This window comes from Erithacus rubecula (genome assembly GCF_903797595.1).
Source record: "Erithacus rubecula genome assembly, chromosome: 10".
Taxonomy (NCBI): Eukaryota; Metazoa; Chordata; class Aves; order Passeriformes; family Muscicapidae; genus Erithacus; species Erithacus rubecula.
This window is the reverse complement of record NC_136662.1, coordinates 20,554,903-20,571,428: the sequence shown is the minus strand read 5'-3', so window position 1 is coordinate 20,571,428 and position 16,526 is coordinate 20,554,903. Positions and strand designations below refer to the sequence as shown.

Sequence of the window (16,526 nt, the reverse complement as noted above, 5' to 3'; positions counted from 1 at the left end):
TGAGACATAAAAACTCGTTCAAGACAGAACAGTGCTGTACAGACATGAAAATAGAAAACCAAAATGAAAAGATTACGAAAAAGGGTCATTAATACCATCTTACTTAGAGGATCCATCTAAACCATAACATCATCACAGGCACTGTCTAGTAATGATATTTTACACTGAAGCCCAAAGGTTACAAAAAGGCTTTAGTCTTTGCCAAAAGAAAGTCACTTTTTCATCTGAAGTACAGAAGGAATCAAATTCTTGCAGTGGTGCAAAATCTATGTACGTAAAGCTACTTTTAGAGTCATATTAGTAAAACGCCTGTCAAAAGCCAGGGGAAAGTCTGGTTTATAATAGGAAAGGGCAAATCTCAAATAAAATTTCCAGTTAGAGTGAAAATATATAGGCTGAAGCCATCAGTGGATGGTAGCAGCAATAAAGATCATTTGTGCTGCAAGAGCAATATCGTCTCTAGAGCAGTTTTGCAGACGGTGGCAATGGCACCTGAAGGACGCGTTTTACAGGTGAGTCCACGCACGAGCCAGCTCACACAGAGCACTGCCAGCTTTCCTCACAGGAAAGGAGCTCATCACATGGAAAACAGCATTTCCCCTGAGTGCAAAAGATGGCATTCAGCAAGATCTGGAATGGTGTTCATGAGGGTAGGAGCTGTTTGAGGCCACGTTTGAGAGTCACTTGCAGCTCCCAGACAAGGCTGGGTGAGGGTGGGGAATTGCTGCTCTCACCGATGGTGCCGACTGGCAGCGTCTCCTGGCTCCTGTTGACTTTCTGTGGGCACGTTTAACCTGTAATTTGGAAGAGGAAAATACAGTCTGGCACACATTCCTGCAGGGCTGCCAGTCCCAGATCTATCCATTGCATAGCCTGCCAGAATGGGAAAGACAAGTACCTTATAGACCAGTATCCACAGCAACAGACACCAGAATTTCATATTTTTAATACATATAAAAACCCAAAGAAAATAATTACTTTTTCATTTTCCATTTTTGTAATAGCAATAATGACCTTTAGGTCAGGAATTTTCAGCAGTTAATGACTGTCTGGCTTTTTCTTTGGTGCTTGGTTTCTCCAGCCAGTCATTAGCAGTGAGAAAAGTGCCTTCTCCTGTGGACACTTTGGCTTAATCGTTACCTTTTCATGCTACAGAATGCACCAGCTGGGAAATAAGTGTCTCCTATGCGAATGGATCCATAAAGTGTTCCCTGGGTTTCATTTCTTTGAAAGAATATTCTGTGAGGGTGTGAGTGTTTACTGTAAAAGATGATTGAGTATTATCCACAGCCCTGAGAAAAGTTAGATCACTCAGAGGAATTGGGACTGAGGATGGTTTAAGGCCATAGATTTCAAAAGACTAAATCTTCAGAATTTATCTGTGTAATCTAGGTTGCCTTACTCTTGGTAATGGACTGCTTTAGAATTATATATGGACACAAATATTTTCTTATCCATCTTCTAGGATCACACAGGAACAGGACCTCTCTTTTTTTCTTGTTGTTTATATTTTTATATGCAATCACTGTGATGCTGAAAGTAACAGTGTGGCAACAGTGTCTCAACAGTTAAATTTTATTTTAAATTATAAAGGGAAACAACCCTCTGGAATACTTAGCCTGCTCCATCAGGATAGTAGATTCCCTCCTTCCAACCACCTTCTCTCTCAAAACACCTAGAAGCTGTACATGACTTTGTTCAGAGGAAAATTAATTTATACATTGAAGTAACTTTGTCTTGCACTTTATTGTATGACAGAAAATGCAATCTGTGGAATGGAGGTATCTTCTGATCACTCTGTGATCATGTTCTTTATAAAAATTAGCCAGATTATGAGTATATTGTATGACTGAACATATATAAACATTTGAATAGTCTTCAGTTCTTGTGCACTGTTAGCTGAGTTCCTCTTTAACCTGTATGACTTTTAATGCCATTGGTCCAATAGAGTGTTACCCAAAAAAATTGTGAATATATCTTTCCTTCAAGATATATTTAAGCTTGAAAACAATTGTGTAAGACATGCACTACTTGGAGGACAAATAAATCCACAAGAAAACAGTAGTTTTCTAAACCACATATTCAATGTGTAGGGATTCCTAGAAGTAGTTCAATGTATGGTTACTGCTGAAGAGTCAGGTAGAAGGGAATCAGCTCCACCAGAACAGTAAAAGGAAATGGGAATTTTTCTTTAGCAGATTTCAAATCAATATGGTGTCCTTGGAGAATGTGGTACTAAATATGGAATAATGTGAATGATGAGCCTAATTTTAATGTTTTGCTGTGAAAAGAGATTTAGCACTTGCATAACTTTTATTGGAACTATTAGCTTTTCATTTAGTGTTTTTAAGTGAAAACACAGAGTGCACAGGAAAGCTGCAGACATCCGCTTTTGCTTGGATGCTTTCTTTACTTTTCAAGAAAAATAACACTAGGAAAATATAAGTAGTGTTCCAAGAAAGAGCCACTCAGGAGTCCCACAAGGGCTGGGACTGTGCTCTGTGGTTTCTCCACTCTTGGATTGACAGTATTACTTTCTAAGCTGAGGCTTGATTTGCATTTTGAAAGTACAACAATTTACTTCACAGTAGGACTGTGCTGTTTCTAAAAGGTTGGACTGGCTTGAGGATTTAAATCCAGTGAGGTTCCAGTAATTCTCTTAACAATGAGTTTTAAAATCTACACCTTTAAAATAGCTCTGCACCTTTAAACTTCAAGCTCAACTCTATGTTAAAGCAGCTGGCTAACCATTAGTAGAAATGGGAAAGGTCCAAAAGACAGGAGTGACAAGTGACTTGTGTTTCATTCGCTGCTTTAATGGATTTTTCCTCAGCTTCACAGCTAACCAGTGCAGATTATTTATAGATTTTAAAGCCAGAAATTAACACTGTTCCTTGTAGGCAGAAGAAAAAAAATGTATGGGATCATTATTAATTCTTTAGCATTAGAATGCCTCCAGCTCAATTTGTGTGCAAGGGACCAAGAGTAAACATGCATTTGTTATCCCGACCCTTTTATCTGTTCCCAAAAATGTCCTTCAGTGGAGAACTGTGAAACAGCCTGCCTAAAGGATTTGAGACCTTATATTTTTTCTGCTGCTGATACAAAAATCTTTACAGTCTTCCCTGTAATTGAACATTCAAATGTAAAATATTATAAAATATTACACCAGTTAAGAGTGTTCCTTTCCCCAAAAACCCCAACCAGCCAACCAACCAACCAACCAACCAATTCACTATGGTACTAGCTGCCTTCACATGAAGCCTTTGGTTTTCTTTCATAGGGACGAATTGCCCAGGTGTCCTTGGTACCCAGAGATCTCTCCCCTTCAAACTCAAACTAATTTTTGAGTCCTCTCTTTGTTTCCTTTTATTTCCAGTGTTACCATTGCTCCAAGTTCCTTTCCCTGGACAGCAGCCTTACACACCCCTAATGGAATTCAGCTGTGGTGGGAATACAATCCTGGCAGGAGGGAGTTGACCCAATCCCTCTGGCCACTCAGTAGGACAAACCTGTCCTTCATGTAATTTTAACAGTCCAAGGAGTAATTCCAGCAATCAGGCTGTCCTGTCATCTCTCTGCAGTTCCCTGTACCCCACAGTAACATGAGGTAGAGGAGACAGCAGTGCTACAGCAGCTGGTATTGTTTGATCAGCAACACAATCCTTGCTGGAATTTAATTTCCCTTGCAGACTTGTTACTAGAATACATTTGTCATCCATACTTTGTAGCACGCTTATATTTGCCTGTAATTACACACCAGTCTGGCAATACTTTATTGTTAACAAAAAGTACTGCCATTTAAATTCCCAATCTTAAACTGGAGTATTTGCAAAACTCTGTAATTGCTAAAATAATAAAGCTGCCATTACTGTATGGGAAGTTTACAGCTTGTGGGTGAAATGCTTACATTGGCTTAACTACACCTGTATGGATTCCTTATGTTTTCATGTGCTGTTTAAGAGAGGCAGATTTCTGCTGGGCACAGCCAAAAGTTTCTGGCACTGTCATAGAATGGCTGAGGTTGGAAGAGGCCTCAGGAGCTCACCTAATCCAGCCCCAGCTCAAGGGGTTACCCAAGACCACGTCCAGATGCTTTTGAGTTACCTCCAACTCAGCTTTATGGAAACTCCATAAGCTCTCTGGAAACCTGTGCCAGTGCTCAGTCAAAACTGAACTCCATGTTTTCCAGTTTGTGGTTTGTCCCCATCTAAGAGAAGACTATAAAAGATAACCAGGAAAAACAAGTTCAGCGTGGTTTTACTCAGTGCAACAGGCAGAGATAATACTGCAAGTGCCTAGGGATATGAAAACCCACAAAGACTATATATTTTGGTTTCATTTTGTGTTGGTGTTTTGTAAACAAAAAACTTGTGATACCCCTTCTCTCATACTCATTCGGTGATTTTTTTTTTTTTCTTTTCTATTTTTACACTAAATAGGCAACTATTCGTGATTGTTCTGTTTGGTAAGTCTGGTTGGGTAACACAAACCTCAGGACCAGAAACAGCACCACAAGTCTGCTCAGAACCATAATCAATTTCGCCACATTGCTCTTTTCATATGTGAAGCCCAAACTCAGTATCTAGGAGTCTCCAAAAGTTTGGGGATTAGTGGTAAAATTTGTGCTGTCTCTAACCCATGTTCTGACGCACCTGCACAGCACTCCCCAGCTCTCTGTGCTCTTTTGGGGGAGGATGGGGGAGCTTTGTGCTCTTCCAGCAACCCCCAGGGAATGGAATGATGGAGTGCAGGTGGTTCTGTGTTACCAAGAGGAGCTTCATGTAAAAGCTGATGCTTGAGTGCTGCTGCCAAGTGGCAGATGAGCGCGGGTCTCTGAGTCCTGCTGTCTGGCCGGGAATCATCCACTCTCCTGGACAGGTCCCTCTTGCCCCTATTCCCTGCACTCACTGGATCTGCTCCAACCCTTGGAACAAATCTCACAGTGTGCCACCCCTCTGTTTGCCCTCCAAAGGTGAGCACCAAGTTGATCAGAGCAATGGACCACCTCTCCAAGGAAAAAAGACTGAGAGAATCGGGATTGTTCAGCCTGGAGAAGGCTTTCCTTATTGTGGCCTTGCAGCACCTGAAAAGGACTTAGAGGAAAGATGAGAGATTTATTACAAGAGCATGGAGTGACCAGACAAGGGGGAACAGCTTCAAATTGGAGGAGTGTAGGTTTAGATTGGCTATCAGAAAAATTCTTGAGGGTGGTCAGGGTGGTGAGGCCCTGGTACAATTTGTCCAGGGAAGTCATGGATGCCCCATCCCTGGAAGTGTCCAAGGCCAGGCGGGATGTGGCTCTGAGCAATCTGATCCAGCAGAAGGTGCTGCCCGTCTGCAGGGTAAGAACGACATGATCTTTAAGATCTCTTCCAACACGAACCACTCCATGATTCTCTGGAACAAAGCCTATTTCTGCGGCACACCTGCACGGAGTTTTGGGGGCAAAAAGAGCTTCCCGAGGCCTTTCCTGGGGCCGGGCTCCGGGTCGGAACGTGGGACCCGTGCCCCTGGCGCAGGTGCCGGGGCCGTGCGGGCCGTGCGGGCTGTGTGCCCGGTGCGGTGGCGGGTCCGTGTGTGCCCGTCGGGCCGGGCCCGTGGCGCTGTTGCCGGCGGGCAGCCAGAGGGGCCGCGGCCGCCGCCGCTCCCCCCGCCCGGGCCCGCCCCGCTCGCGTCGCTCCGCGCTGGATTGCTCGCGCCTGGCCGGCGCCGTCTGGGGCCCGGCGGGCGGCGCGGCCAGGCCCGCTCAGCCGAGCGCAGAGGCGGCCGCAGGAACAATACGGCGGCGGGCGCGGAGCCGCGCGGCCGCCCCGCACCATGTACGCGTTCGTGCGGTTCCTAGAGGACAACGTGTGCTACGCGCTGCCCGTGTCCCGCGTGCGGGACTTCAGCCCCACCTCCCAGCAGGACTTCGACAACCAGAAGGTCTACACCGTGTACCGCAACCCCGAGGAGGCGGCGGACGAGGACGACGAGAGCCCCGGCGAGTGGGGCGACCGGCTGCTGCTGCACAAGGCCCAGATCCTGGCGCTGGCAGGTGAGGGCGGGCCGGGCCGGCGGCGGGGCCGCGATGCCGCCCCCTCCCCGCGGAGGGAGCGGGGCCGGGCTGGGGAGGGGCCGCTCCGAGCGGGCCCGGGCCCGGGGAGGGGCCCCAGGGTCGGTTCCCAAAATCCCCGCGACCCCCGAGATGCCCCCCGCGGGACCCGGAGGATGGAGGGGCGCGGTGCTGGTGATGGGGACGGGGACGGTGGAAACTTAAAAAAAAAAAAAAAAAAAAAGTTTAGATTTTCGTCTGCGGCTTATTTATAGTGCATGGAGTCATTTGTGTACCTTTGCAGTTGTTGGCAAATTTGAGGGGTGCTGTTTTATGTCCGCTGTGTTAGTTTAAATGACTTCACGAATTGGAAGGCAGTAGTGGAACCAGACCTCCAGGTACTGCTCTTGTTAACCGGGGCTTGCTTCGTTTGGTTTGCTTCATGTTTAAAGAAAACAAATGTCTCCAAGCTAAGAGGACCAATTAGAGCGCGTACTAGGAAATAACCCCGTGTTTTGCCCATTTGAAGGTGTTCAGCCCGTGGGAGATAGTGCTGTTGATACATTGTCCCCAGATAGCGACTCTTTGGCACAGTGTTTCCTTGAACACTTTGTATTGTTTCCTCGCTGCCATAGTCATAGTTGACATGGAAAGGAAGTTTGTGGTTGTAGGAAATTGCTGGTTAGTGTGGACTTGCCCAATAGGCTTTTCGAAGATTGTAATGACCATTTGAAATGTCAGTCTGGGTAGCAAAGGGGACACGGTTCTTATCCTGACCTTTCCACTTTTGGTTAAGTAGTGGTTATGTCTGTTTCCCTGAATATGGAATGGGCTAAACCACAATTTTGTTTAGTACTGAGCTCTTAGAAGGCAGTTCTGATGTCTGAACAGAGTAACTTGGTGTAAAAGTCTTGTAGAACTGGTATTTTTCTTATTTTATTTTTGGAAGTTAGCAACTCCTAAACCAGTTTAGTCTGGTGGTGGCCCAGTTTGTCCCTGGTCAGCCAGTGACTTTTGCCATTATCCTACTTCTAGCATTGGCCATAAATAAATACCTCAAAAGAACGAGGAGCAGCCAAACATGAGTTCTCTGCAAAGCTCTTCCAGTTTCTGAGTATTCTCAACTCCAGAAGTTCAGGAGAACTAGTTAGGCCCTCTAGCAGAGGAGTGGATTCTCCTGCCAAGTTTTTGTTGTCCTGTGCCAGCCCATGTTTTGTCTGTCCTGTCTCAGGCAGAGGAGTGTATGTGAAGTGTTTCTTGCAGGTTCTCTGCCACATTCTCTTTCCAAAGGCAGCATCCCATTGGACTTCTCCTTCCTCTGTCCCACTGGAGGACACTGCCCTTTCCATTCCTCCTGTCTCAACACAGCTAAAGTTCTCCAGAGAAATATTTAGAAACAGACCCTTTGCTCACATGTTGAGCCCATCAGGGTGCCTCAGTTTTCCACCATCAAATTCTTATTTTTGCCAGTTCCCTTGTTCCAGGCAGAGCCTCTGTCTGCTCAAGATGTGCTCTCCTGATTTTCTCTGTGCATTTTCTCTTTGTTTCATGTCTCTTGAACCAGAACAAACCAATATATGCTGTTTCCTCCAGAGAACAGGAGTTGTTACCTGTATTAGTGATTTGCACTAATTGCTCTCCAGAGATTCTAATTTCTACAGGAAATTCTCCTGTTGAGCAAGGAACACAAGGAAACACACAGCTGTCTTTATTACAGCTGTCAGATCTGAGTATATTCTGACTAGATCAGTGTTTTGCATTCTTGGAAAACTTCTCACCTGAACACCAAATGAGTCTTTACTCTTGTGCTTCTTTCCACCCTGTACCATGTAACAATACCTTAGGTGAATTCAACAGAGGTTTTATACAAAGGGTCATTTCTAAAGTTGTCATTTCTCCCCAAAATGTTAATATTGGTGTTTGTTTTTATTCTGGTTAAAAACACTGAAGAGAAATCTGGGTCTTCCATGAAGACATCATAGCACGATTATTGCTTTGTAGTGACCAACTCAGATTATGACAAGTTTTTATGGCAAACACTGGAAGTGTAATGTTATACTAACTGCTTATTTAGTTAAAAATAATTTTGCAAGTCTGTAATAATGTTTCACATACTAGTACAGAACTTTTAGTTCTGAAGGTTTCCAGACTATTTTAGTAATAAGGTAAATAATGTGTATAAAGTTGCTTTTATATTTAAAATATAACTGATTGAATTTTTTTTGCATAAACCATACATCAGTGACTTTAAGGGTTTACTGCTTAGGTCCAAGAATTTCCCCTTAGAGGTTTCAGGATCAAAGTTATGCTACAGATATTAAATTAAACAAACAACAAGAAAGAATAAGAGGGGGAAATGGGGGGTTTTGAGCCTGCAAAGTGTTCTTTTACAGTTTGAATGGTGACCAATTTTCATGCACGTAAAGCTGCTCAAGTAAGCAAAGTTCTAGCTTTTTATATATGTTTTCATGATCAAACACTGTCCATGCAGTGGAAATTAATCACTGTTTGAGAAACAGATCCATTTGTTTTTCCTTTCTAGCAACTTGAAAAAAGGAAAGAAAGAACACAGATACAAGACGCATAATAATGTTTTTTTTTCTTTTGAAAGTTTTAATTTCCTGTTATATCTAAAAAAAATTAGATACCTTTCAGACTTCTACCCTTGTAATGTAGGAATTCACACAGGCCTAAGTACAGATTTATGCCCATAATGCAAAGCTTTATTGGAGCATTGGTTGTGTAAAGAGTTGATAAAACAATTGTCCTCTTTTGGGAGAGTTTGGAAGCAATTCTTTGATCCTTTGTGCTGAGGTTGGATGCTTGGAAGCCAGTGCAATAGTTGCTGAAGAGCAGAGAGTGCTGCTGTAAAGGCATCATAAGTTTAAAAATGAAAAAGACAAGAGGGAAGTGTGTTGGGACATGCTCAGAGCATCAGGTAATTGTGAGAGACTTGGTATGTTGTGGAGATAAATGCTGCTGTCTTTTATTCTGTGGGGAGTAGTACATGACAGTGTTAGAGAAGAGTTGCAGATGAGCTGTGAGCAGCTGTGCTTCCCTTGTGTCCCTGTGTGCATGGTTGGGAACTGCTGAGACTGCTGGGATGTGCTGGCCTGGGAACCTTCTTTCAGAAGTTATCCAAAATGCAGGGCTCAAACCAGAAAGGCTGACCTGACTCAGATTGTTCTAGACCTTCCAACCACAGAGGCATATTAAACTGAATGTCCCTTGCTTTAACAATTTCACCATTTGGCTACCAGCAGTTGATGCTATGTACTAATAAAGGAATAGTTTTGCTTGCCTCTTGAAAATAGAACTCAGCAGACTGGATTTTGACTACAGAGCACTTTCTTGAGGTGACGTTAGCTGGTCTGTCTTGTTGGGAATACAAAAATAGCAGACAATTTTCAGGAAGAGCTTGAGTCTGTTTCCTGATCATCTACATCCTTCCTTTTTCTTCTTTTCTCAAAATGCTCCAAAGCTGTGTTTTCTGGTCCCTCTCCTTGACACACATGTGCCACTTGCAGCTTTTCCACATGTGTCTTATAGACACTAGCAGAATTTTAGCTATGAGCATATGCACCTTATTAGCAGCATGATCTTTGGATGACTCCACTGGAGCTTTTTCTTTCTTTTCTAAGTGATGAATATTAGGTGGAATTAATTGAGTTTCAGGGACTTCTAAAAGTTCCCTTCTTCAGGCTGTGTTTCTTAACAAGTAAATAATTGTGCTTTCTAGCTGCTGCCCTCAACATTTCCACCCACACTTTCATAGCAAACATATCTCCATCAGATTCTCATAGCAATTCCTTAGCTTCCACAGCAAATGTGTTAATACCTGGTGCATCTCTATCCTTTCTTGCTCCTTTATAAAATTATATGCTCCACTTTTTATTGGAGTAGGTTATGTGAGATTTATTTTTTTTTTAGGTTTTAAGAGCCTGTGCAGGTCATGGTGAGATGTTACTGTATATTTCAGAAGGATGTAAAATCTCTGTTCATAGAAAAAATTTTAATTAAATTATTCTAGGACTGAGTTTTGAGTAAGGTTGAGAGTGTTTCAACTTCTTAGTGTGCATCCAAGCTTCTCTGCTGTGGAAAGTTTATGGAGGAAAGACCCTTTGCCAAATTCTGGAATACGGGAAAAAATTGCCACATGAGGTTTTAGATTATTTTAATACACAAAATTTAGATCAGGAAGTCATCTTGATGTGTAATATTTAAATCCAAGCTTTTATTAGTATTTCTGTAGTCTCAGTTCTCCGTGGGTTTTCCTGCTTGCATCATTCCAACAGCTTGGGGAGTTGGAGCACACAGAGCAGGTCCTGCCTGTGGCCACTGTCCCCTTGCTCCATCCCATGCTCCACCTGTCCCGTTTCCTTTCCCAGGGCGGTGGGTAGGGTGAATGAAACATTGTGGTAGGGACAGCTGATACTTTGTTCCTGGGAGTCTCTGAGCCTGTCCCCTGCTGGGATGTGTGACAGACACCTGGGGAGAAATGGCACCAGGAAAAATGTCAGAGCACCTGCAGATGCTTCTGGGGTTGTCCTGAGTAAAGAAGGGGTTGCAGGAAACCTCCCAGTACTGGTAGTGGTTCTTCACAGGCTCTTTTAAATTTGTTTGATTCTTCCTTGGTTGGTTTGGGAATACTTGGGATGAGCTTTTGTGTCGCTGTCCTTGAGCAGCAAGTCCAGCTGTCCCTAATGCTGGTGTCACCTCCCGTGCCTGCCATGCCAAGGGCCCACTCCAGTCACTGAGAGAAACCAAACCCAGCAGTTCAGCCACTGCTGAAGTAACCTTGGTCAGAATAGCAATTTTATTTTTAATTTTTTTTTTTAATTTTTACTGTGATATTTGATGTGCACAGCCACTCTGTCACTCTCAGCTGAAGTGCTGCTGCTGTGTTTTTACCTTTTCAGCCGGTAAAAAGGCTGGCTGTACACAGAGGTTCAGCAAATCAATTTCTATAACAGAGTAACTAACTACTTCACACTCCTAAATATAGTTCTGAACACAAGTGTGGCAGTATTCATGAAAAATATTTAAAGCTAAATTTCACACTCATTTTGTATTTGATCCATTTTGGTTTATTTTTAACTCATGTAAGATGAAGGGTGGAGGATTTTTTTTCCCTTCTGAATTCTAGTGTAGGACCATATCTGAGGTATGAAGGACTTGTACAAAGGCACGATTTTTTGGAGTCTTTTTGGTGTAATTTCTGTTTGTTCAGTGTTGAAGCCTTATTATGGCACATTGACACAAAGCTAAATGGCAGCAGCAAAAAAAATTTGGAACTTTTAAAACTATTTGCTAAGTAATGGTTTAAAATAACCCTAATGAGAGTGGTGATGTCATCAGCAGGCTAAATACCAGTAAAAAATAATTTAAAATCTGGGATTTATCTGTGCAAGAAGATTTTGCACTTATATTTAATTTGCTATATTTCTGTATTACCCTGCTTATTTGGAGTATACAGTTTTTTGGTTTATTTGTCGTTAACCCTTCTCAACTGACCTGCTTGTTTCTCAATCACATTTGCCTTTTGGTTCACCTTAATAGTCAGATTTATTTTTATAACATAAAGACATACAGGTGACTTACACTATTGTTGTTTTTCTTGGTCTTAGTACCTATGTTGCACCACTTAATACCAGTTATGCATGTAAATGTTGTATAAGCTCAGCTAGCATACAGTAAAAACATGAATTTCTGGATTTTAATAAAATTGACTTCAAAGATAGTATGGTTATGGTAGCTATGGTAACTAAAACTAATTAAAATATGCTAAAATTTGCAGGGGAGTGAAAAGGGAAAAAATGTAACTTAATGTTTTTGTTTTCATAATTTAAGAGTAAAACATTTTTTTTCCAGTGTATTGCCTAGGTGCCAGTCAGTCAATTATTTGCATTTTTTTAAGATTTCCTTTAAAATTAATAGAGGCTGAACCACATTGTTATTTTTGTATGAAGAAATACCTGAATCTACCTTCTATTTCCATAGTGAGCTTATTCCTTGGGCAGAGATGTGGAGGATTCCTGGAGTGCTCTTTGTGGGCTGCAGCTTTACCTGCAGTGCAGCTCGTGGGCAGCATCTCCATGGCTTTGTGGCCTCTGTGATCATCACATCATCACAGGGTTTGGTCCTAATATAATTGTACAGTCTAATACAGATGAGCTGCTGAGGGCAGCCAGATTGACAAATTATAGCTGTCATTGAGATTGATGATCTCTTTAAATGAACTTTTGAACTTCTAAAGAAATGCATAGCTTTTGTTCTAAATGTTTTTTGTAAAATATTTATCACGTTTTTGAAAAGTAAAGCCCATAGTTGAGTTTCATGTGTAGGTGCAGAGGAAGGATTTAAAGGATGACATTTTCACATCCTGCTTGTTTTCAGAGTTTCTTTTAAATTTAATGGTAATGCTGTATTAGTGTATTTGTTTCAGAAAGGATTAAGAGAGTTGTTCCATAATAGCTGTAATCCTTTGTGTTTGACATGTGCAGAGTATTGTACAAATATTAACAAATCTGTACAACACTTCAGTGGGCTAGATGGGGACAGTAAGATGAAAAGTTTGAATTATTCGAGGTCACTATTTAAGTAAATATTGGATCCAGGATTAAAACCATCCTCAGTCTTGTAGAGAGTCTGATTTCCTGTTTCTCAGCATAGTCTTTTCTTAGCTTTATTGTCCAGCTCCATGTGTTTGTGTTGCAGCCAAGTTCTAGAAACAGTAAAAGTTAAATAAAGGGAGAGTTTTGCTGACAAAGAATAATGACTATTTTTAGTTGTATTAGTTTGAGCCTTGTAGCCTTTGATTAATTATTTTTGATGAGACTTTGTATTCACTTCTGAACTGAAAAACAGATTTCATATTAATAATGAAAATTAAGGAAGAAAATACATGCAAGTTTTTCTTGCAGATCTGTGGATCTGAACAATCTGCTGGTAAGTGAGCACGTTAAAAGGGAGAATGTTCCAAAATACTTGAGAGTCTTCATGTGTATTAGAAATTTGACTACAAATAGGTGGCCATATCAATAACTCTGACTCCTACTAGAATTAGCCTGGGTATCTGTTGTTCCTCTGGAAGAAAAGTCGCATTGGGACCTCAACATTGTTTGCTTCAGTAGCTGGCATGGTAGGGTTTTTTGGTTTTAGTTTCTTTTGGGTTTTGTGAGAGCAGCAGGTCCATGCTCTATGCATTAACTTGTGTTGTTGTATTAAATATTAATGAGCAAGAGCAGTCTTGATGTAGGACTTCAGAGAAGACTTAAGAGGTTTATATAATCTGTGCTCTGCTTCTGTAGGATTTTTGGCTCCTTTATCTTTCTCTCCCTTCTTTAGTGCCTTTGTACAAAGCAGGTGTGGCTTTCCCTCCATCATCAGTGAGCAGTCCTGGTTCAGGCTTTAGGCACATCATCCTTCTTACCCATCATCTCTAAACCTGTCAAGCTGTGGTTTAAGACCTTTCTATCTTGCCTTTCCCCAGTTTGATTAAGAATTATTTTCACCCTGTTTGCTATTCTTTAGACATTATTGAAATTCACTTCACAAGATTTAGCAGCCTTTTGGGCCAGTTCCTCAAGTGCACGTCTTCACCTTCCTGTGCTTATCAGCCCTGCCTGTCACAGTGTTGCTTGATGTGTTGTTCTTCCCTGACTTCTTTGCTCACTCTTCTTTGTGCTCTGAAGACAACCTTCCAGTCACTCATTTGTGTGTTGCTGTCATTTTCTCTTTCTGGCAAAGTGCTGCAGAACTACTTAGTTCTTAAAATTTTGGGAGTCATACAAGCCCAGATGATGGCATCTCTCAGCTCTGCCTTTTTATTGCTAACTTTTCTCACTTACATTTTTTTCTCAGCTTCCCTTTCTGACTCCCTTAGCAGAAATCTTTTTCAGCTTATATTTAGGATGTCCCAACATATTTTTTTACAATTTTTGTCCATTTGCCTTGAATTTAGAGTCAAGAAGAAGAATAATCTCGTTTGTAATTTCCAGCTCAAAATCTTGCTGTCTCTTACATACTCCTCATCCACTTTATTACTTACACTCAGCCCTACCTTTCTGTCCAGCTAAATATACTTCTGAAGTGTTTTCTCTCTACCCAGTGTTTGTTTCTGGAATCTTTTTCTCTGTCCTTCCAATAAAGCTCTCCTCTAGTCTGCAAAAAAAAATATAGCAAAACAATTTACTACCCAAATCCTGAATTGACTGTGCCAGCACCTGGTTGACCCTGTTTTAGCACACTCCTCCCTTTTTTAGCTGCAGTGATTTTGGTGGCACCTGTCCTCTTCAAATAACTTCTGCATTTCTGCTGCTGTCTGTTGGCCTGTGTTTGTTACTGTCATTCTCAGTTTCTTCTTTGGTAGTGGTTGTAATCTCGGTGTACTCCTAGCTCAGACTTGTTTTATGTGAGGCACATTTCTTTTTGTTTTGTATCCTGAATATCTTCTGAGCCAGCAGGATCATTCCGTTTTCTGAAACCTCATCTCCTTCCTCTTCAAATCCTCCTTTAATGTTTGCATTAAATTAGCTAAGAAAGTAATTTATAGTTCTTTTTTTTTCCCAGCTTCAAATAAGCTAGGTGGCTTTTTAAAATTATTATTATTATCATGCTGTTTTCCTTCTCAGTCACAGCAGTACTGAATATTGTTTATTTGTGTGTAAGTGGCACTTGGGAATCCATACCCTGTTGTGCTTGGTGTGTTTCCTTTAAAGCACGACATACACCTTTGGTTATGGGATCTCTGCTTTGGTTCTTATGCATCTTTTGCTTTTCCTGATCTGTAACCAGTGCACAGCCTGCCCAGGCAGGTGATCTTACCTTCTCTGTAGAAGCAAGCTGGCTGGATCAGTAGCAAGCCAGTTCAGGGCAGCAGTGTGTGGGGAATCTTGTGCAGGTGTTGTCCATATGTGCTGGGTACATGCCTGGAAATGGGAAGGCTGATGATAAGTTTTTTCATCTGTCAGCATATCATTTTTCACAAGGAGTGGAATTTTTTTGAAGGCTTAGGGGAAGGACGAATTCTGTTCAAGGTTCTTTCATTTTATTACTGTAAGATTTATAGCATTGCCAAGCCCCTTTTTTGGACTGATACCAGACCTGCCTTCCCTCATCCATTTGGAGTGCAGAGCTCTCTTCCTTTATTTTTCCAGCTTTCATTCCAAAGATGGAAAAAAATCAGCATTTGAGCTCTTTTTTGAAGGGATTAGTTTGTTCAGTCCTTATTTCTAAATTGGAAAGCAAGAGATGCTTTAAGGAGACTTTGAGATTTTCATAGTTTTATTTTACTTCCCACAATAGAGTTTTCAGTTTTAGAGCACTAACATACTTCTCCTTGGATTTAACCAACTCCCTGCCCTGTTAAAGTTTCTTTTTCTGCCTCGGTTCCCCTCCAGACATAAAGCTGTTACCTTTTGGACTGGATCCATCCATCCAGACACTGAAATGAGGGCCTCATTGAAGAAAGCATTCCAGGAACAGTTTATCCTTTGCTAGTTGATAGAGATTTTCTAATGTAGTGTTGCTGTTTAGGCTTTTCTTTCTTTGAGCACTGCTGAGGCCAAATGTGTTCCCAGGCACTCTGAAATTCCTCAGCAGTTCACTTATTTCTGACTGCCTGTTCAGCTCTGGGAGAAGTCTGGATGGGAGAGATGCTGTCTTGTGTGCCCTGGCTCTTGAGCTCGGTACCGTGAGGAACTGACTGCCAACATCTCTCCAAGTCTGACCTTTTCTTGGAGTACAATTATTCCAGCATGCTTTACACTTTATCTTGAATCACGGAATGCCAGATTCTCTGTGAACAAAAGCAATTTTTCCTAATTTACATGTGTCTTTCAGAATGTCCCTTCCTAAAGAACAGAGGGAATCCATTCTTGTATCGTGCATTCCACCCTGCATATTTTGTTATGAGTGCCTAATTAAGTATGTTAAGTGCTAGTTCTCAGTAATTGATATCACTGAACCACTCATTGCATATCTAGGGAAAACAATAGGCACAACTTTATAACAAGCTGATCATAGCCACCTAAGGGAAGGTGTAATTTTTAACTTCTAGCAAGGTTTAAATGACTCGGAACAAAGTCCAGACAAGTGATTTGGATTGTTACAAAATGAAGCTCTGAGCTACAATGCTTTTAGGCTGCCCTTCTCTCTCTTCTGTAGCCTCAGGCACTGAATTGCAGCTTCTCCATGTATCTGGTACCTGTCATGGTTTTCTTCTGGCTCAAAATCACAGGTGTGATCTTGTTTTTTGCTGGATTCTTCTTTTGTACCTTTTGTTTGCCGCCACAACAGACAGAGAATCCTAAAGAGAGTTGCTGTAAATGCATGTTCATGTTTCTCCTACCCTTCCCCCAGTCTCCACTCTCTCCCTCCCACCCCTTCCCAAATTCCATTAATATTTACAGAACAAGAACCAGAGCTCTAGCATTAATCTCAAATTCAGACTGAGATTTTTCTGGCTCTATCTGCAGCTAATGCAGAA

At 41.8% G+C, this 16,526-nt stretch overlaps 1 protein-coding gene across 3 annotated transcripts in view; it reads left to right on the top strand.

Moving 5' to 3' along the window:
* Nucleotides 1-16,526, top strand: part of LOC306806119 (BEN domain-containing protein 5) — a 549,457-nt gene that overhangs the window by 513,137 nt on the left and 19,794 nt on the right. Inside the window, exon 1 of one of the 3 annotated variants that reach the window (XM_079314567.1) lies at nt 5,696-6,040. The exons of 1 other annotated variant lie outside the window; for it this stretch is intronic. In XM_079314567.1, the coding sequence (XP_079170693.1) occupies nt 5,821-6,040 (220 nt within the window). In that variant the 5' untranslated portion in view covers nt 5,696-5,820. Of the gene's footprint in view, nt 1-5,695; nt 6,041-16,526 lie in introns of those variants that run through there. One more of the 3 variants, XM_079314568.1, reaches the window with a different exon arrangement.